The 21,378-nt window shown below is 43.0% G+C and overlaps 1 protein-coding gene across 10 annotated transcripts in view; it reads right to left on the reverse strand.

Moving 5' to 3' along the window:
- The window catches only part of LOC139381857 (zinc finger MIZ domain-containing protein 1-like), a 198,634-nt gene that overhangs the window by 18,263 nt on the left and 158,993 nt on the right, over window positions 1–21,378 (reverse strand). For 6 of the 10 annotated variants that reach the window (XM_071125676.1, XM_071125680.1, XM_071125681.1 and 3 more), the window contains one exon: window positions 994–1,138. In XM_071125676.1, coding sequence (XP_070981777.1) covers window positions 994–1,138 — 145 coding nt within the window. Of the gene's footprint in view, window positions 1–993; window positions 1,139–4,423; window positions 4,537–8,858; window positions 9,205–21,378 lie in introns of those variants that run through there. The other 4 variants (XM_071125684.1, XM_071125683.1, XM_071125686.1 and 1 more) reach the window with 3 other exon arrangements.

Genomic DNA, 21,378 nt, shown 5'->3' on the forward strand with positions numbered 1-21,378 from the left:
TGAATATTTGCCATTAAAACTCCAAACAAATCGGAGGCTAGAATATGAAGAACCAAACTAAACTCTATGGGGAGAGACAGACGGAGTATGTTTTCACACACACACACACACACATAGCTGTGGTGTTGGAAGGGACCCAATATACTAGTATCTTCAAGGAGGTAGAACACCTCCCAAGATGCCCAGCGCAGAGCAGAATTGTGGTAGCCAGGTTTGGAATTGGGGCAAGCACAGAACGAAAAGATTCGATCTTTTGGTTACAAGTCCAACACTCTAACCGCTAGGCTACCTGCCGCCATTTTTTATGATATATCGTATTTTGACAATATCGCAAAATAATTGTTGTGCTAGTTGGCTGCACCTGCACTAAAACACCAGTCATTTTCTTTCATAGCTTGATCTCCACTTGTATTTCCGTGACTGATCAAAACCCGTTTTCTCATGGCTCTCGCTTGTCCCTCTGCAGCAGACATACCGTGAGCAATATGTTTGGAACTTCGAATCGCAGTGCACATTGAATCATGAGAGAATCACAATACAGTATCAGCACCTAAGTATTGTGATTATATCGTTTTGTGAGATCCCTAGCAATTCCCAGCCCTAGCGTGTATGTCTGTTCCTATCCTCCAAGCTAGCTCTGCTAAGCTTGTCTTAGCTCACTTTCATGAAGAGAAAAACTCAGTACATGTATTTATTTGAGAATGGACTGGAAGGAGGATATTCTAGGTTAAATAGAACATAGGGCATGATTTATATAGCTTACTTTGAGGGGGGAGGAAACTGAGATTTAGGTAAACATTGTTAAAATTAACATGAACGATCCAGTTTAAACCAGGGAACCAATGAGGGAGTGTGTGTTTAAATGACATGTTCACACCTGTTGTGTAAGTGAAAATGAAAGTGACAATGTCTGCTTTTGTGTGAAACAGAAAACATATGCAGCAAAGTACACACTGACAGACGGACGGAGGGGACACAGAAACACACACTGACCCATGTGAGAGTCCTCCAGGGGGTTTCATGGTGTTTATGCTGGGCTGCATGGGGACTTTGCCCTGAGGGGACTCGTTCTGTCTGCTCTTCTGGTGACGCAACAGCAGGAGGCGACCCAGCTCCTCGCACCACGATGACAGCAGGGCTACGGGAAAGAAAAACACACACACACACTCATGTGTCAGTCTAATAACGTAGGAAACACACACACACACTCACGTGTCAGTCTAATAACGTAGGAAACACACACAAACACACACGTGTCAGTCTAATAACGTAAGAAACGCACGCACGCACGCACGCACGCACGCACGCACGCACGCACGCACGCACGCACGCACGCACGCACGCACGCACGCACGCACGCACGCACGCACGCACACACACACACACACACACACACACACACACACACACACACACACACACACACACACACACACACACACACACACACACGTGTCAGTCTAATAATGTAGGAAACACACACACACACACACACACACACACACACACACACACACACACACACGTGTCAGTCTAATAATGTAGGAAACACACACACACACGTATCAGTCTAAAAATGTAGGAAACACACACACACACACACACACGTGTCAGTCTAATAATGTAGGAAGCACACACACACACACGTGTCAGTCTAATAATGTAGGAAACACACACACTCATGTGTGAGCCTAATCACGTAGGAAACACACACACACACACTCATGTGTCAGTCTAATAATGTAGTGAACACACACACACACACACACACGTGTCAGTCTAATAATGTAGGAAACACACACACACACACACACACACACTCATGTGTCAGTCTAATAATGTAGTGAACACACACACACACACACACACACACACACACACACACACACACACACACACACACACACACACACACACACACACGTGCCAGTCTAATAATGTAGGAAACACACACACGTCAGTCTAATAATGTAGGAAACACACACAGGTCAGTCTACATATACAACTTTACACTTTAACTACAGTCTGTCGGTCTGCTAAAACAGTCTTTAGTATGTCTCCAATATGTCAGTTTGAAGTAAGTCAGTTTCTATTACCAAACATTAGGATCCTATGATATTGTTTTCCTGACTACTTCAGCAAAATGATTTGGACTCTGAAAGTCTCCACAGCCACTTCTGCCATCAGAAAAACAAACAAACAATTGCCCATCAAAAATGCTTGATCAGAACTATTCATCTAAAATATCTCAATTGATTCCTCAACTCTCTGACTATGTTCTGCCCACTACATTTGAGTGCTGCCTCTCACTCTTCAAGTTGGACTGCAGTTCTGCCTCCTGCCACATTGAGGCACCCTAACACAGTAATCCCAGCCTGTCTGTTGCTGTCTGTTTGCCAGTGTAGATCTCAGTGACTGATGGAATGAATCACACAGTGTTTATCTGCAGTACATCAGCTCTGATCGCTCTAGAAGAGAGTCCTCTGGCTTTCTGAAGAGGAATGGTAACATGCAGAGCGAGAGAGAGGGGGGTGGGAAAAGAGAGAGAGGGAGAGATCGAGATGGAGACAGAGAGAGAGAAAGAGAGAGAGATGGATATGGGTTAGAGCGTATACCCGTCCTCTCCCCTCCTCTTTCTTTCACCCCCTCTTCCTCCCCTCGTCCCCAATGACTAATCAGATTGCTCAGCGTTCTCAGTCATCTTCAACTGTCTGCTCCACCAGGCTGCAGGCAAACATCATTATGAATGGTGTGCGATGCACTGTACATAAGCAGAGTTATGGACTTAATGTCTAACATCTTAACACAGAAAATAAGCTCAAAAGGTGTTTGAGATCAAACAGCAAAGCCTTAATTGAGCCATGCATAAAGGAGAGGAGAGAGAAGAGAAGAAACGAGAAGAGGAGAGTTGACCACAGCAGAGCAGACTGAGCCACATTGAGCCAATCTCTGAGAAGTCAGTCTCAGGCTCCCAGCAGGTTTCTGCCAGAGCCAGAGGGAGGAGAGACTCAGCCCTCCTACTTAAAGTGGAATTATTCCACCCTGCCATTACAGAGAGCTTATCTCCCCACTTAATCACCACCTCCGTCCTCCCTCCGCACGCCCAGCCTGTCGCAAGACCTGGCAAACTGCTATTTACACCCATAGAGTTCTGGTCAAAAGTAGTCACGGAAGGGTTAAGTACTCATCTAGTATCCTCACTCTCTCTCACTCTGTCTCTTTCTTTCTCCCTCTGTTCTACAGTAATTAGCATTCGGAGTTTCCTTGTAATGGAGGACTTGCCCTCTATCATTAGTTAATGGAAACAGCAGCCTGTTGCCCCGGGTTACACTTCCTGCTGTTCATACAGGCTGGATGACTCAGGTAATTTAGCTAGTGGATATTCTCCTCTTCTACAGTTAAAGGTACAGTCCACATGACGACATCATTATATCTTTCTCTCTGTTGTTGACACTGCAATGTCTCAGCACTTGTACATGATAAACAGCCAGTTTAAAAGACCAGACCACACATTTCCACTGAACGTACAGTATGGATGAATGCAGAAAGCAGTGATGTCACAGACTAGCCTATATTACAGGCTTGACTGTGCAGCCCACAATACTCACAACACTCTGATATAGACACACATGCAGATCAGCTCACATACAGTACACTACAGATAGAGGTAGTACTACATAGTACACACAGATATGAGACAGTACACTTTCTCAGAACATGAAAACCGTACATTGGACGCCGAATACACGCATTGTCAGAAGCCTATACACATACAACGTGTGATACAAGACAAAAAAAGCTATTTCTATGAAATCATAATCTATATAAAGCCCCAGCCAGTATGCTGTGTAATGTGGGCAGGATAATGTGTGCAAAATAAGAAATATGGAGAGAGGACATCTAATCCTCTTGAAATCAAAAAGTCTGCATCCAAAATGGAACCCTATTCCCTATATAGTGCACTACTTTTGTCAAAAATAGTGCCCTTAAAAGGGAATCGGGTGCCATTCGAGATGCAGACAAAGTCATGCTTCTGCAAAACCGTAATGGAACCCATTTAGCAGCCAATGATATCCTTCCCAGCTAATGACCCTCCACTCTCTCTGAGAGCCTCTGCCCAACCAGAAGCACATCCAATGGGTTTATAATCCCTCTCCATGACTCTGGGGCAGATTCAATCAAAACCACACTGCAGGAAAAACCAGCACAGGGTAAATAATCACATTCATTTTATCAACTGTCTGTTTTTGATTTGTTTACTGAAACACAACTGTTCAGGTTTTCTCATAGTGCGAGTTTGATTTGGTCTCTGTGAGCATACGGAGCATACAGATGGAGGGGTGGAGGTGGAGTAACGATAAGCGGTCGGATGCTGGAGCCAGAGAGGGATGGATGGAGGGAGGGATGGAGCGAGGTTAGCTACCTGAGTCACTCTGACATCTCCTGCAGGTGTTGGTTTCTGTAGGGTTCAAATTACACATTTTACTGGGGAGGGAGGGGTTAATCACGAACAAAACACAAAATGCAGCAGCAACAGTCAAGTTAAACGTGCAGTCTGCAATTTCTGTGTCTTGTATCCCTATGTGTGTGGCACTGCCACCAAATCCACAAACAATCGAGGCTCAAAGTAAACACACACACAAAACAGATGTTAGGCCCGCCTAAGAAAAAAATAAACGCAGGCTCATTTAAGCCAATCACTCGCAAAGAGCCTACCCTTCCACCCTATAGGGTCAGACTACATAGATATATATATTTGCTTTATATGCATTTGATATGAATAATTGACTAACAAAGAGATCCAGAGAGATGGATAGCCATGCACTATGCTCTTTAAAAAGGCATAGTCATAGTTCTGTAGTGATAAGAGATGAAGAGTTCTGTTAGTCCTACCAAGTCAATATATTTGTCTGAAATGCTTCATTGACCACACAAAGATATATGTAGAGAGGTGGAGAGCCATGATGGATGATGCCCTAAGTAGAAAAATAAAATGACATGCACATTTATTCTGGTTGACTTCAACACAATACAGTTTTCATTCTTTAGAGGGCACACAGATAGGATTACATCACGCTAGTTTCCAGATTGCAATGTAGCCTAGAGTGAAGGCATAGGGGTCATGACCTGTGTACAGTATCTGACCTGCATTCAGACTGTTAAGAGACTGACATATGATGCTTTGCCAGGAATTACCCATGATACGCTATGATTAGAAGTATGTCCTTATCCAATCACTGGGGTCAGGACCTTCCCTGGGTCAGGACCTTCCCATCTGCACTATAGCATTTTCACAGCACAGTAACTTTAGAGTCACACATACGTGCACTAGCTGTGAGGATCCGGGAGGTTTCAGTGGTTAGAACACATTAGATGAATAAGATTTACAATATCCTGAGGCTAAAGGGATACTCTGGGATTTTGGCAATGACAGATGAACTTGTGGATACCATTTTTATGTTAAGGAAATTAGAGGTAGTTTTGCGAGTCAATGCTAACTAACATTAGCACAATGACTTCCAGTCATTGCGCTAACACTAGTAAGCAATTGTGCTAGTGCAATTTAGCGACTTCCCTCAGACTGCACGTAGACATAAAAATGGTATCCACGAGTTCATTTGACTCTGGGGAAGTAGATAAAGGGCCCCATTGCGAAAATCCCGAAGTAACCCTTTAAGTCAGCGGCCTAGGCTTCTTACAGAAGAGGAAACAGGGTGGCCACACAAACTAGCTGTGAGGATGCTGGTGGTTGCAGTGGTTAGACATAGAGCACATTAGATGTACAGGAAACAAACAACAGTGCAGCTCAACAGATCAACAGTGTTCACTGGGGACTGCACTCTGTGTGTCTTAATGAATCCCCCACTGTCCTCCCAGTACTACACAATCTTACTGGACGAGCAGCCAGTACTACACAATCTTACTGGACGAGCAGCCAGTACTACACAATCTTACTGGACGAGCAGCCAGTACTACACAATCTTACCGGACGAGCAGCCAGTACTACGCAATCTTACTGGACGAGCAGCCAGTACTACACAATCTTACTGGACGAGCAGCCAGTACTACACAATCTTACTGGACGAGCAGCCAGTACTACACAATCTTACTGGACGGGCAGCCAGTACTACACAATCTTACTGGACGAGCAGCCAGTACTACACAATCTTACTGGACGAGCAGCCAGTACTACACAATCTTACTGGACGAGCAGCCAGTATTACACAATCTTACTGGACGAGCAGCTAGTACTACACAATCTTACTGGACGAGCAGCCAGTACTACACAATCTTACTGGACGAGCAGCCAGTACTACACAATCTTACTGGACAATCAGCCAGTCTCTCTGAAGCAGAGCTCAGGTCAGTCAGTCAAACTGTGGCCCCAGTAGGTCAAGCCCTGGTCAGCTGATATGTCTCTGTCTGTCCTGTGCAGTGCTGCTAGGCTGCAGTCATGCTCCAAGACACAGTCCCTTGGAAACACTCCAAGACATAGTCCCTTGGAAACACTCCAAGACACAGTCCCTTGGAAACACTCCAAGACACAGTCCCTTGGAAACACTCCAAGACACAGTCCCTTGGAAACACTCCAAGACACAGTCCCTTGGAAACACTCCCAAGACACAGTCCCTTGGAAACACTCCAAGACACAGTCCCTTGGAAACACTCCAAGACACAGTCCCTTGGAAACACTCCAAGACATAGTCCCTTGGAACCACTCCAAGACATAGTCCCTTGGAACCACTCCAAGACATAGTCCCTTGGAACCACTCCAAGACATAGTCCCTTGGAACCACTCCAAGACACAGTCCCCTGGAACTACTCCAAGACATAGTCCCCTGGAACCACTCCAAGACACAGTCCCCTGGAACCACTCCAAGGCATAGTCCCCTGGAACCACTCCAAGACATAGTCCCCTGGAACCACTCCAAGACACAGTCCCCTGGAACCACTCCAATACATAGTCCCCTGGAACCACTCCAAGACACAGTCCCCTGGAACCACTCCAATACATAGTTCCCTGGAACCACTCCAAGACATAGTCCCCTGGAACCACTCCAAGACACAGTCCCTTGGAACCACTCCAAGACATAGTCCCCTGGAACCACTCCAAGACATAGATATACTGTACAGGTCTACATTTCTCATAATCTTATATAATGAATCACACTCATATTGCAGTGCTTTAAGATTTTACATTGTTGGATTTATAATAGTGGAAACAAACATGCAAGTTCTGAGTTGTAAAACATGGAGAGAGAAAATCTAATTCCAAAGTTTCCCCATCAAGCGGCGCTCAGGCGCTCCATTCTCCAAGTCTTTCCATGCTTTCAGACACGAAAACCCTCCTTTTATCTCGAGCCACAGCAGGGGACCCTATTTAAACCCAAAGCCAGACTGGGATTGCCTGACACACACATGCATACACACTCATAATAATCTCAGATGCACACACGCAAACACACACATCACAGAACCATGAACACATCCAAACACCTTCCGATGTCTCTTCAAGCAGACAGCTCAACTCACAGATACGCTCACACGTGGTGCACACACACACACAGGCCATGTCCGAAATCTGGCTTGTCTACTACTTACCTAAACTCCATCCTGTGTACTGGGTCGTTCCACTAATTAGGTGCCTTTTGAGTAGTGTAACTTGGTGAAAAAATGGTAATATTCTGCCGAGAGCACATGTTCAACTTAATAAAAAAAACACTTCTCATCTAATGTTAAATAAAAAAATGACTATTAGGTGCTTATTAAGTGCTAAATAACTTAACAGGGCTGACTGTAACGGGGCTGTCTGTAACATGGTTGACGATTTCATCTTAAATCAGCCATAAATCCCCCTGTGACAGAGGGAATGGAAGCTTGTTGTGTGCAACAGGGAGGGGCAATTGAATGCAAGCTTCACTAAACATTTCTAGCCTGGGTATCAGGGTTGACGTGTTATGCTCGACCCGCACAGTTTTCCACCACAAAACACCAGAAAATGGCCAAAAAGAGTAGAACCAGCTCACCTGCTTTTACACTAGGATTTGACTATTAGATGTTCAATGTCTCTTTGAATAAAACATTTAAAAAGGGAGTGGTTTCACCACATTAAAACAAGAGTTCAGTTCACGTAACAGGGTTGACCTTAAAATGAGGGACAGGTTGTTGTTTTTTTTACCTTAAAATGTATGATGAATAACATGAAATAAACAATAGTCTTCAGAAATGAGTGTCAAAACAACAAAATAACTAGGGTTTTACAATGATGATGAAACTTGGAGAAATGTTGGGGTTAAGTGGGTTCCTAGAAGTCACAGAGGTTGCACAGAGGGACATGTCAAAATGCTGAATTTTGGCACCTTGGCAAGTCGTTATTCATATTCAAAATCAGATTTATAGAATTTTCCATGTGGTCAATATTAAAGGGCGCTTCATTTAATATAACATGCTTTCAAAAAATGCAATATTTGTGCCCAATTTCCACTTAAAATATCAAAGGGACGCAAAAGGAACTCATTTCATGGAATGACCCTACTAATCGTACTACATACTATTTAGAACAACGATGCAGTAAGCTACAAATATCAACATACTAGGCTTATCCTACTGAGAATGCATAATCTAATGCGCAACTGCGTTGATTCCCGCCATTCGTTCATTTTGGTACAGTGTCCCCTCAGCTGATTATCAGCTGTTGTCAGACACGTGGGTCTCGAAAGACAATTCTCTTCCTCAATAGTGTGTAGCGAATTGTACTAGATGAAAAGGCAAAATTAGTATGACATCCTGGCATTTTAGCATATTCAATACGGGTATTCGGACACGGACTCACATTCACACACCGCTCTCAGACTTACCCAGAGTCAAGAAAAGTCCCAGTGTGTCTCATCTCATTGTCGTCATGGCACAGGGAGAGAGAGAAGGCTCTGATGTCAGAACACAGCTAAGCTCCCACAGAGGCCAATGGCAACGCTCTAGCTTATTTTATTTCTCCCTTGTTTTAACTCTCTTTCCTCTGCCCTTTCTTTTATCTTTCACTCTGTTTTTTTTTGCTTTTTCTCTCCCTGCTGTCTCTCTCCCTCTTCCCCTGCCTCTCTGTTTCCCCTCCCCTTCTCGATCTCTCTTTCTCCCTTTTCTCGCTCTCTCTCTCCCTTGCTCTCTCTTTCTCCCTGTTGTCTCTCCCTCTTCCTTCTGTCTCTGTTTTTTCTCTCTCTCTCTCTCTCTCTCTTTCTCTGTCTCTCTCTCTCTCTCTCTCGCTCTCTCTCCCCTTCCTGTCCGGTGTCGGCACAATGCACATCTATTATTTAGAAGCAGTCTCCCGGTCTCCCCGGCTCAGCCAATCAGAGAGCTTGCGCCATAGTAATGGGTTCCTGCCTCCTGCTGTACCTGCTACCAGCTCCAACTGGCTCCACAGATGACAGGATGGAGGGTGGGAGGAAAGGAGGGAGAGAGAAAGGGAAGGGAGAGGAGGAAAGGGAAGAGAAGAGAGTGAGGGAAAAGGAAAGAGTCAGAGAATGAGAGGGGTAGAAACAGGGACTCCTCACCTCTGTCGTGTGGTGCTGTTATTTATGCCTCTTTGTTTTTATTCACTAGTAATCCATTGCACTGCCCCTGCAGCTCCAATCGCGCATACAAACACACACACAGGCACGTATGTACATATACACACACAAACTCTCTCTTGCTCTCTCTCAGACACACAGACAGCCCCACAGACACGTAGCTAGCGGGGAGGAAGGAGAAAAAAACGCAGCCAGCTCACATTTCTGACTTGCAGAAGTGGGTGGGACCTAACATGCTAGATAGACAGTATCCTGGCCAAAGGCCAATGCATCAGAGACAGGGGGAGACACAAACAGAGAAAGAGTGAGCGATAGAGCGAGAGAGAGAGAGAGAGAGAGAGAGAGAGAGAGAGAGAGAGAGAGAGAGAGAGGGGGCGCACAGGCCTACAGAGGACCATCATTGACACACGGAGGTCTGATGCAGCATTTCACTGTGTGAAAAGTGCAATGTGAAACAGTTCTTCACCCAAGGTGTGTACGCTGTGATATCCTCCCTTCGCACTTTTCCTCCACAAAAGAGACCGGCTAAGTCAGCACTGTTCTATTGAAGTTCAGCTTTGGCATTAGCAAAATGACTTTTTACATTTCACTGTAAATGTGAACCAATGAATCACCTAATGTAAAATATTATAACATCATAAGCACGTAAAATAAACATTTTCCTCCGTACCCTTTGAAAACGGAACACTTATCTGTTTCAGGGTTTTACTAGTTTGAAAAGTTTACTTTTATGTTGCAAAGTGATTTCATCATTATTATCATCTCATTTAAGGAGGCAAAGCTTAGTGTCAGACACACACACACTATAAATAGCCCTATAGCAACATCAGTTAATAATGTAGTAGTAGGACTGCTCTCTCTCTCTCTCTCTCTCTCTCTCTCTCTCTCTCTCTCTCTCTCTCTCTCTCTCTCTCTCTCTCTCTCTCTCTCTCTCTCTCTCTCTCTCTCTCTCTCTCTCTCTCTCTCTCTCTCTCTCTCTCTCTCTCTCTCTCTCTCTCTCTCTCTCTCTCTCTCTCTCTCTCTCTCTCTCTCGCAACAAAGGAGAACTAAAAAAGGAGAACTACCACTGCCTCACGCAGCTAGGGGGAAACAGAGAAATTACAGAGAAGGGGGAGAGAGCAGAGAACGGGTGAGTGTGTGAAAGAGAGAGTGTGTGTTTGTGTGTGTGTGTGTACAGAATATGTTTTGCTTGTGAGTTACAGCCTGCCTCACACTGGAAGCAATCCGTCACTGTTGACACGCTGCATTTGTTGCTTTCCCTGACGTGCGACAGCAGATTTCCCAGGGAGCATGCTTTGTTGATTTACTCAGTGCTAACAGCATTCCATAGTCCTGCCTGGCCTGACTGGCCCAACATTCTCCACACACAGCCCTGCCTGGCCTGCTCAACATTTCTTACGTCTGAGATCAGAGAGGGGGACAGTCAGTGGAGGGACACTCCCAACTAATACAGAACCCTGGCCAACTCTCTCTGTCCCCATATTCCCTTCACATCCAAGTTAATTGACATTATTTTTCTCTACCTCTCTTTTGTACCTTCACATCCAAGTTATAACTTCTCTCCTTCTCCGCTCCTCTACTCTCTTCTCCCTTTCCCCTCCACTCCAAACAAATACATCCTTAACAGCCTTCTCTCCCTTATTTGTCCCAAGTTCTACCTTTTCCCAATCCTCTCGATTTCACTTTAGAGACAACAGTGATAGATTTGTGACAAGCAGCAGAGAGAGAAACAGGAGGAGAGTTATCCCCTCACTTTAATGCTTTATACAGTCTCTGAGCTGTATGTACAGCTCTATCGCCCAGTAGCAAATGTGTCAGAAGGAAATCAAGAGAGAGTAGCATCGCTGTTGGCTAACTTGGCTGCAGACTGCAGACTGCAAAATCAAGATATGCAGGAACTAAAACTGCACACTTGTCTTAGTCATGCAGTCTCTTGCTCTCTCCATATAGTCTACCCCTCCCCCTAAACCCAAAAGGCAGTTTCGTTGTGGTACATATATGAATAAGGTCACATGGCTGTTTCAAATTCAAGCCCTGAATGAGTGATATTAAATACTTCTCTATTGCAAAACAGTCAATATTCAATAGAATCCAATCCGATAACTTTGTATTTATTTGCCAGAAACTATACGTTTTTTAATTTAAGGGAAAACAAGCAAGATCCTGCATCTTTCTACGACCTTTAGTATCCTCTGCCAACAATAACCAAACACTGTTGACATTCTGCTGTACTGTAGGGTAGTAATCACTAGCCTACATGTTATGCCATGACTTGTTGAAAGAAATAATACATAAAGCATCATTTAAAAAAAAAATCATCCTCGGTCACACCTTGAAATCAACCCAAGAACAACTCCAAACTCGCCCCTCTCCGGAATTCAGAAAAGGAGTTGTCGGAAATATTTCTTCATGCAAATATGTAAGCAGTGAGCATTATGAGCGAGGGGTGTAAATGTCTGTCGGCGTTGTCATTTTGAGGGACACTAATGTGTTTGTTGAATGTCACAGAGACAGCTTCAGGAAAGGACGGACATGATCTGAGACAGGTGAATGATTGACTGACTGCTGCCACTAGAGAGGAACCAAGAACTAGTTTGGTAACTATAAATATCAACTGGTCTGCACAGTACAACACCTACATGTGAAACACCTCATAATGCTCTGGGCCTTACGTCTATCCACTTCCCCTTGTAGGCATGTCTGAGGAAGGCTATAAATAACTAGCAAATGACTCAGTCAGATGAATAGGCTACCTTTTTGAAACAGTTCATTACCAATAAATATATTTTTTCTATGAAGACCTAACCTTTTAGGTAACTTTTTTATCATTTTAAGTTATGTTGAGGCTACCATCAACAGGCACATCCTCCACCTCAGAGCTAACGTTAGCTCTCTCCTGTGAGGAATGGGATTAGGGTTAGCTCTGGTCTTTGTAGGGCAGCATAACCATTATCTAATGACTCTCCAGCAGGGAAGTGAACAGTCTGCAGGTAATCCACAGCCATGGCTAACGGCTAACAGCGAACTGCAGCTGGGTAATCCCAGATACAGCAACTGCAAGCATCTATCGGCTAACAGCCATCGGCTAACAGCTAAAGGCTAACTGCAGCTAGTAATGCAGCCACAGCAACCGATATTAATTTTATATATTTATTTAACCATAATTTAACTAGGCAAGTCAATTAAGAACACATTCTTATTTACAATGATGGACGACCAAGAGGCAAAAGGCCTCCTGTGGGGATGAGGCTGGGATACAGTAACAAACACAAAGCTAATAATAGAAGTGGCACCAAGGTGGCCTTTTGCGTGGGTTAGCCATGCTAACAGCTAATTCTATCACAACAGTGTGGATAGAGGCAGCTACACTCCCATACATATTTATTTGGGCAGTGAAGTTAAAACTGATTTTTGGCTCTATACTCCTGCATTGTGGATTTGAGAACAAATATTTCATTTAAGGTCGACAGTACAGAATATGCACGCGAACATGATTACAGATGATCATGAACGAATCGTGAATAATGATGAGTGAGAAAGTTACAGATGCACAAAAGATCATGCCCCCAAAACATGCTAACCTCTCACCATTACAATAACAGGGGAGGTTAGCATTTTTTTTGGGGGGGGGGGGGGGGTGATATTTATGCCTCTGTAACTTTCTCACTCATCATTATTCACGATTCATTCATGATTATCCGTAATCATGGTAGAATCCACATTAATATAGTGTTCAGAAACAGATTATATTGTTATGTACAATAAAATGACGCCAAAATGACACAATACATTATTTATCATTAATTTCTATTGGGTACAACATAATCTGATACACAACCACAACAAACTGCAAATGTATCCAACACATTTGTAGAGTCACAAGCTTGATGTAGTCATTGCGTGCTATGAATATGGGACCACATACTAAACTTTTGTCCAAATACTTATGACACCTTCAAATGGGGGAATAGATACATAAAGTTATTTCATATCCAAAACAATGAAACAGATGTGTATGAAAATACACTCAAATAAAAGGTGACATTCTGTACTGTTGCCTCATAAAACATCTAAAATGCTGGAGTATATAGACAAATTAAAAGATTTAGCTACACTGTCCAAATAAGTACATAGGGGAGTGTACTGTACGCTCACAGTAAACTAATGCTAGCCCAATAGGATCTCCGTCTCTTCTCTGACTAATCGCAGATTAATGCGGCAGGTTAATCTCTCACTCTGAGAGGTCACAAACCCCAGACAGCTCATCCTTACCACCACACACACGCATATACACACACACACACACATACACACACATACACAAACATAGGCGTACACACTAAATAATATGACTATGCACACACGCCACATAGTCCTAGGCAAACAGGCTGCTTACATTAGGCCTAATACAGCCTCTACAAACAGAGGTAAAGTTAACATTTGTAATATTTGAAATATCTAGCATTTTCATGAATACTTGGCCTATAAGGGTACAGACAATCTCTTTCCATTTGAACATCTCCACTGTAATAACCATCCTGTCACTGTTTGATTGATCAGCATACAGAGCGGAGCTGGAGGACCAGGCTGGCCCCTCCCCTCCCCAGAGATGGCCAGAGTGGACCTCAGACTCCTGCTCTCCTTCTGAGCTCTCAGGTGTCAGATGTGGGACCCTCTGTCGCCAGCCTGGCTGTCAGGGGATTGTGCTGGGGCTGCACTTTATGTGCACGAAGACACACACACACTTGCACGCAAGTGCACACAGGCACACACACACAAAACACACACACACACATACAGGCCGTGCTGGTGATGGGCTGGTGCATCATCTAGTCCAGCCTCACATAGAGGCCTTAAGAGTGTCTGTGTGTGTTTGTGTGTGTTCTGCAACCGTCGCCCTCTTGTCTGGTTCCTCATACAGACGTCCTTGCAATCGAGGTAAGATGGATGTTGGCTGTCTGAGTGAGAACAGTCTGAGGCTCATCTGCCTTCATCACATCTCCCATCTCTCTCTCCCTCTCCCCATCCCTCCCAGTCTCTCTCTCTCCCCCTCCGTTTCTCTCTCTCTCCTTCCCTCCCTCACTCCCAGCATCATATCTCCATCCCTAACTCTCCTCCCTCCCATCCTTCCCTCTCTTTCTTCATTCCCTACTTATGTATAATTCCTTTCAGGACATCTCCCATTAGTCTCTGTGCATAAACAGCTTTCCTTCTAGGTGGTGGGCCGCTTTAGTTTTCGAGATAATCGATCTCTGTCGAGGGAGGAGCTGTTTTTTAGTTGTTGTTTTTTTTAAAAATACATATTGTGTATATTTATTTATTCTGAACACATTTCCGTTTGTTGGCAATGTAAATTCTTGTAAATGTTTTCAAAATATTTACTTTTATGTTCGCTAGCTGAACAGGCAAACACCGCCGAGTACTAAACTATAAACCAATCAAAACTTGTGAACTATCTCTGCTGATTACGTCTACCAATCACATAATCTGTATCTGAGGTAGGTGGTGGTGACAGCTGGTGGTGACAGCTCGAAAGAAATCTCCGTCCGACAAGCTGCAATCTAACTGTTGAGTGAAATGTGATACCATCAACGTAAGCTGTAAAATGACTCCTAACTTAGAGCACAGGAACCTTAGTAATGTAGCTAACTTGCTAGTTAGCTAGCTAGTTACAACAAGAAGATCTGTTGCTAGATACCAGGAGCAGATACATTACCTTCAGAAAGTATTCACACCCCTTTACTTTCCCCCCAAAAAATTGTGTTACAGCCTGAATTTAAAATGGATTAAATTGACATTTTGTGTCACGGATCTAATGTCCGTGACACATAATGTCAAAGTAGACTTTTGTTTGTAGAATTGATTTTTAAATAATAAAAAATGAAAAGCTGAAATGTCTCGAGTCAATAAGTATTCAACCCATTTGTTATGGCATGTCTAAATAATTTCAGGAGTAGAAATGTGCTTAACAAATCACATAATAAGTTAGATGTGCCAATTCCGTGGTCAATAATAGTGGTTAACATTTTATGACAACCCCATCTCTGTACCCCACACATACAATTATCTGTAAGGTCCCTCAATCAAGTAGTGAATTTCAAGAACAAATTCAAGCACAAAGACTAGGGAGGTTTTTCAAAACCTCACAAAGATGGGCAACGATGCTGAATATTCCTTTGAGCATGGTGAAGTTATTAATTAGGCTTCGGATGGTGACCCCAGTCTTAGATCGCTTGTACTGTGAAGCAGGTTCTCATTGAGGATTTGCCTGTATTTGGCTCCATTCATTGTTCTCTCTATCCTTACCAGTCTCTGCCACTGAAAAGCTTCCCCATAGCATGATGCTACCACCACAATGCTTCACGGTAGGGATGGTGATAGATAGGTGACGACCTGTGGCAAATTTTCTCCAGACATAGCGTTTTGCATTCAGGTCAAATAGTTAAATTTTTGCCTCATCAGACCTCATAATTTTTTGTCTTATGCTCTCAGAGTCTTTCACGTGCCTTTTTGAAAACTCCAGGCGTTCTGTCCAGTGCCTTTTTCTCAGGAGTGGCTTCCGTCTGGCCACTCTTCCATAAATCTCAGATTGGTGAAGTCTTGCAGAAACTATTGTTCCTCTGGCAGGTTCTCCCATTTAAAAAAAAATATATACAGTGGGGCAAAAACTACAGGCCTCTCTCATCTTTTTAAGTGGGAGAACTTGCACAATTGGTGGCTGACTAAATACTTTTTTGCCCCACTGTATATTTCACCTTTATTTAACCAGGTAGGCTAGTTGAGAGCAAGTTCTCATTTACAACTGCGACCTGGCCAAGATAAAGCAAAGCAGTGCGACAAAAGCAACAACACAGAGTTACACATGGGATAAACAAACGTACAATCAATAACACAATAGAAAAACAAAAGTCTATATACATTGTGTGCAAATGAGGTAAGATAAGGGAGGTAAGGCAATAAATACGCCAAGGTGGCGAAGCAATTATAATATAGCAATTAAACACTGGAATGGTAGATGTGCAGAAGATGAATGTGCAAGTAGAGATACCTGAGTGCATAGGAGAAGGTACGGTGGGATTCGAAATGGTCGGTGATCTGTTTGTTAACTTGGCTTTTGAAGACCTTAGAAAGGCAGGGTAGGATAGATATAGGTCTGTAGCAGTTTGGGTCTAGAGTGTCTCCCCCTTTGAAGAGGGGGATGACCACGGCTGCTGTCCAATCTTTGGGAATCTCAGACGACACGAAAGAAAGGTTGAACAGGCTAGTAATAGGGGTTGCAACAATTTCGGCAGATCATTTTAGAAAGAGAGGGTCCAGATTGCCTAGCCCTGCTGATTTGTAGGGGTCCAGATTTTGCATCTCTTTCAGAACACCAGCTATCTGAATTTGGGTGTAGGAGAAATGGGGAGGCTTGGGTGAGTTGCTGTAGGGGGTGCAGGGCAGTTGACCGGGGTAGGGGTAGCCAGGTGGAAAGCATGGCCAGCCGTAGAAAAATGCTTATTGAAATTCTCAATTATAGTGGATTTATCAGTGGTGACAGTGTTTCCTAGCCTCAGTGCAGTGGGCAGCTGGAAGGAGGTGCTCTTATTCTCCATGGACTTTACAGTGTCCCAGAACCTTTTTGAGTTTGTGCTACAGGATGCAAATTTCTGCTTGAAAGAGCTAGCCTTAGCTTTCCTAACTGCCTGTGTATATTGGTTCCTAACTTCCTTGAAAAGTTGCATATCACAGGGGCTACTTGATGCTAATGCAGATTGCCACAGGATGTTTTTGTGCTGGTCAAGGGCAGTCAGGTCTGGAGAAAACCAAGGTTTCACTTTGTCATAATGGGGTACTGTGTGTAGATGGGTGCAATTTTTTAAGACAAGGTCATAACCATGTCACAATACGTCATAACAGCTGACATAACTTGTCATAACCTGTCATAATATGGTCATAACTTGATGTGTTATGTATTGCGTTATTTTATGGTTATTTTATGGCTGGTTATGACAGCTACATAAGTGTCAAAACTCACAAAACCTACAATGGTAGTTATTTTATGGCTGGTTATGACACCTTCATAAGAGTGTTCAAATCCACAAAACCCTTCCACACAAGGCAAAACATTCTATTACACCATAGTGTCACGACTTCCGCCGAAGTTTGTCCCTCTTCTTGTTCGGGCGGCGTTCGAAGTCGCCGACCTTCTAGCCATCGCTGATCCTCTTTTCATTTTCCTTTGGTTTTGTCTTGTCTTGTATCACACCTGGTTCCAATCCCATTCATTACATGTTGTGTATTTACCCCTCTGTTCCCCCTCATTGTCCTTGTCGGTGAGTGTTTGTTTGTTAGCATTGTGTAAATTATGTTCTGGTGTGCGACGGGTTTTGTACCCACTTGTTTTATTTTGTATATTTTGGTTTTCAGAGTTTTTGAGCACTTATTAAACTGCTCTGATTATACCAAGTTCGATCTCCTGCGCCTGACTTCCCTGCCACCAGCACACACACCCTTACACATAGACTACTTGTCAACGGTATTTTTATGTTTTATAACATTTTCTGAAATTGACCATGTTGAATTAGCATTGTAATTGCACACACACACTGATGTCAGACATGCACATACCCCAATGCCCTGTTGCTGATGACTGGGATGAATGCAGGAGCAGATTTCAGGAGCAGGACAAGACACCCTCTTTTTGACTGATGACTGATATAAGGGCAAGTACGTGATAGGCCTATCTTGCTTATATGACTCTGATGGTCATAATGCTTCTTGACAGTGTCATAAAGTGAATTTCCTTAGTCCAAGTAAAGTGACACAGGTGGTCATAATGCTTCATGACAGTGTCATAAAGTGAATTTCCTTAGTCCAAGTAAAGTGACACAGGTGGTCATAATGCTTCATGACAGTGTCATAAAGTGAATTTCCTTAGTCCAAGTAAAGTGACACAGGTGGTCATAATGCTTCATGACAGTGTCATAAAGTGAATTTCCTTAGTCCAAGTAAAGTGACACAGGTGGTCATAATGCTTCTTGACAGTGTCATAAAGTGAATTTCCTTAGTCCAAGTAAAGTGACACAGGTGGTCATAATGCTTCTTGATAGTGTCATAAAGTGTAAAAACATGACTTCATAAAACAATAAAACAAGCTTTAGAATGAAAGGAAACGTATTGGCAGGGAAATGTAGGTGTCATAACCAGACATAAAATAATGCAATATATGTCACATCAGGTGTAAATATATGGGTAATGACAGTGTTATGACCATATTATAACAAGTTATGTCAGCTGTTATGACATATTATGACATGGTTATGACCATATCATAAAGTGTTACTAAGTGTCAAGTAAAGTGTTACAAAAAAAACTAATTTCCGCCATTTTGAACTCAGGCTGTAACACAACAAAATGTGGAATAAATCAAGGGGTATGAATACATTCTGAAGGCACTGTCCGTGTAGGCTATGCCATATGGCTAATATCGATATGCAACTGTCATTTCTAAACCTCCATTCTAACATACATGACAGGCACACATCTTTCTATCTACATGCTCTGATTTGGGTTTCTTTACAAAGTGTCTGATTGAACATTTATTTTAAGCCTGCAGCTAGATCATTGAAATGAGAAATATAATCAGGCCAAAACATGATTCAACAATTGAATTATCTGACAGAGCGATAGCTAGCTAATGAAATACAAAATTACATTAACAGTAGCTGGCTAGGCTAGTCAAACTAACATTGGCTAGCTTTCAAGAAATTGCCTAAATGATCAATGGAGTTACCTCTTCATATGATCAAGACAATTCATATTGCATGCTGCATATTTCAAGTGCCCTCAAAACAGATATTTATCTTATTTTATTCGGGGAGCTAGCTAGCTATATTGGTTCTTCTTCATCAGACAGCAGCTCGTGTTGTTACATGAATCTGTGTTTACATCGTAGATAGAAGCCGTACATTGGCTGCCTTCATCAAGAGGGGTATGTATGGGAGTTCTGATTGGTTCCAAGTTTAGTTGTTTAGCAAATTTGCCTGAGCGGCCATGTGTTGAAATATATTTTTTATGAGAAAAAATTTGCAAGAAATTAAGGTGCCAACAAATCTTATAGTCATAAGAATTGTTTATTGTCATGTACAAAAGAATCTGCTCCTCCCTCGACGGGGATCGATCAACTTCGTGTTTTAAGGCTTCAGCCCACCACCTATTCGCCTGAACCCACATTTTAGTTTGTGTCCAAAATGGAGCCTTATTCACTGTGGCACTTTTGACCAGGGCCCATAGCGCATAGGGGGCCATTTGGGATGCATCAGGCCCAGGTCCAGGCTGGATTCTTTCAACAAGATCCCAGAGCCATCACAAGGCCTGGAGATGATTTGAACTGTCAGACAGACCACACAGTTCAACTTGAGCCCTGGACGACAGTCACATTATACCATCAGTACAGAATCAGGTGAAGGGAATAGACCTAGGCATATAAACTAACGTCTGCCTGTCTGTCTGTGTGCTTGGGTTCTTCTAATAGGTGGATCAACCACTAAGGAATTATACTATTTCAAGAGAAGAAAGAATAGAAACAGTTGATTTTGGAAATGCTCTCTACGGATGAGCACTGAGGCATGAGAGATGAAATGGAGAAATGTAATTCTGTTGTGTGTACACATATAGATAGATACATTTAGACTCAGTTTTTCACAATTCCTGACATTTAATCAAAGTAAAAATTCCAATGTCTTAGGTCAGTTAGGATCACCACTTTATTTTAAGAATGTGAAATGTCAGAAGAATTGTAGAGAGACTTATTTATTTAGGCTGTTATTTCTTTCATCACAGTCCCAGTGGGTCAGAAGTTTACATACACTCAATTAGTATTTGGTAGCATTGCCTTTAAATTGTTTAACTTGGGTCAAACGTTTCGAGTAGCCTTCCACAAGCTTCCCACAATAAGTTGGGTGAATTTTGGCCCATTCCTCCTGACAGAGCTGGTGTAACTGAGTTGGGTTTGTAGGCCTCCTTCCTTTCACACGCTTTTTCAGTTCTGCCCACACTTTTTCTATTGGATTGAGGTCAGGGCTTTGTGATGGCCACTCCAATACTTTGACTTTGTCGTCCTTAAGCCATTTTGCCACAACTTTGGAAGTATGCTTGGGGTCATTTTCCGTGCTTCACGGTTGGGATGGTGATCTTCGGCTTGCAAGCCTCCCCCTTTTCCCTCCAAACATAACGATGGTCATTATGGCCAAACAGTTTTCTTCAAAAAAGTACGATCTTTGTTCCCATGTGCCGTTGCAAACTGTAATCTGGCTTTTTTATGTTTTGGAGCAGTGCCTTCTTCCTTGCTGAGCGGCCTTTCAGGTTTGGTCGATATAGGACTCGTTTTACTGTGGATATAGATAATTTTGCACCTGTTTCCTCCAGCATCTTCACAAGGTCCTTTGCTGTTATTCTGGGATTGATTTGCACTTTTTGCACCAAAGTACGTTAATCTCTAGGAGACAGAACGTGTCTCCTTCCTGAGCGGTATGACGGCTGCGTAGTCCCATGGTGTTTATACTTACATACTATTGTTTGTACAGATGAATCTGGTACCTTCAGGCATTTGGAAATCGCTCCCAAGGACGAACCAGACTTGTGGAGGTCTACAATTGTTTTTCTGAGGTCTTGGCTGATGTCTTTTGATTTTCCCATGATGTCAAGCAAAGAGGCACTGAGTTTGAAGGTAGGCCTTGAAATACATCCACAGGTACACCTCCAATTGACTCAAATGATGTCGATTAGCCTATCAGAAGCTTATAAGGCCATGACATCATTTTCTGGAATTGTC

Source organism: Oncorhynchus clarkii, chromosome 23 (assembly GCF_045791955.1).
Source record: "Oncorhynchus clarkii lewisi isolate Uvic-CL-2024 chromosome 23, UVic_Ocla_1.0, whole genome shotgun sequence".
NCBI classification, from domain to species: Eukaryota; Metazoa; Chordata; class Actinopteri; order Salmoniformes; family Salmonidae; genus Oncorhynchus; species Oncorhynchus clarkii.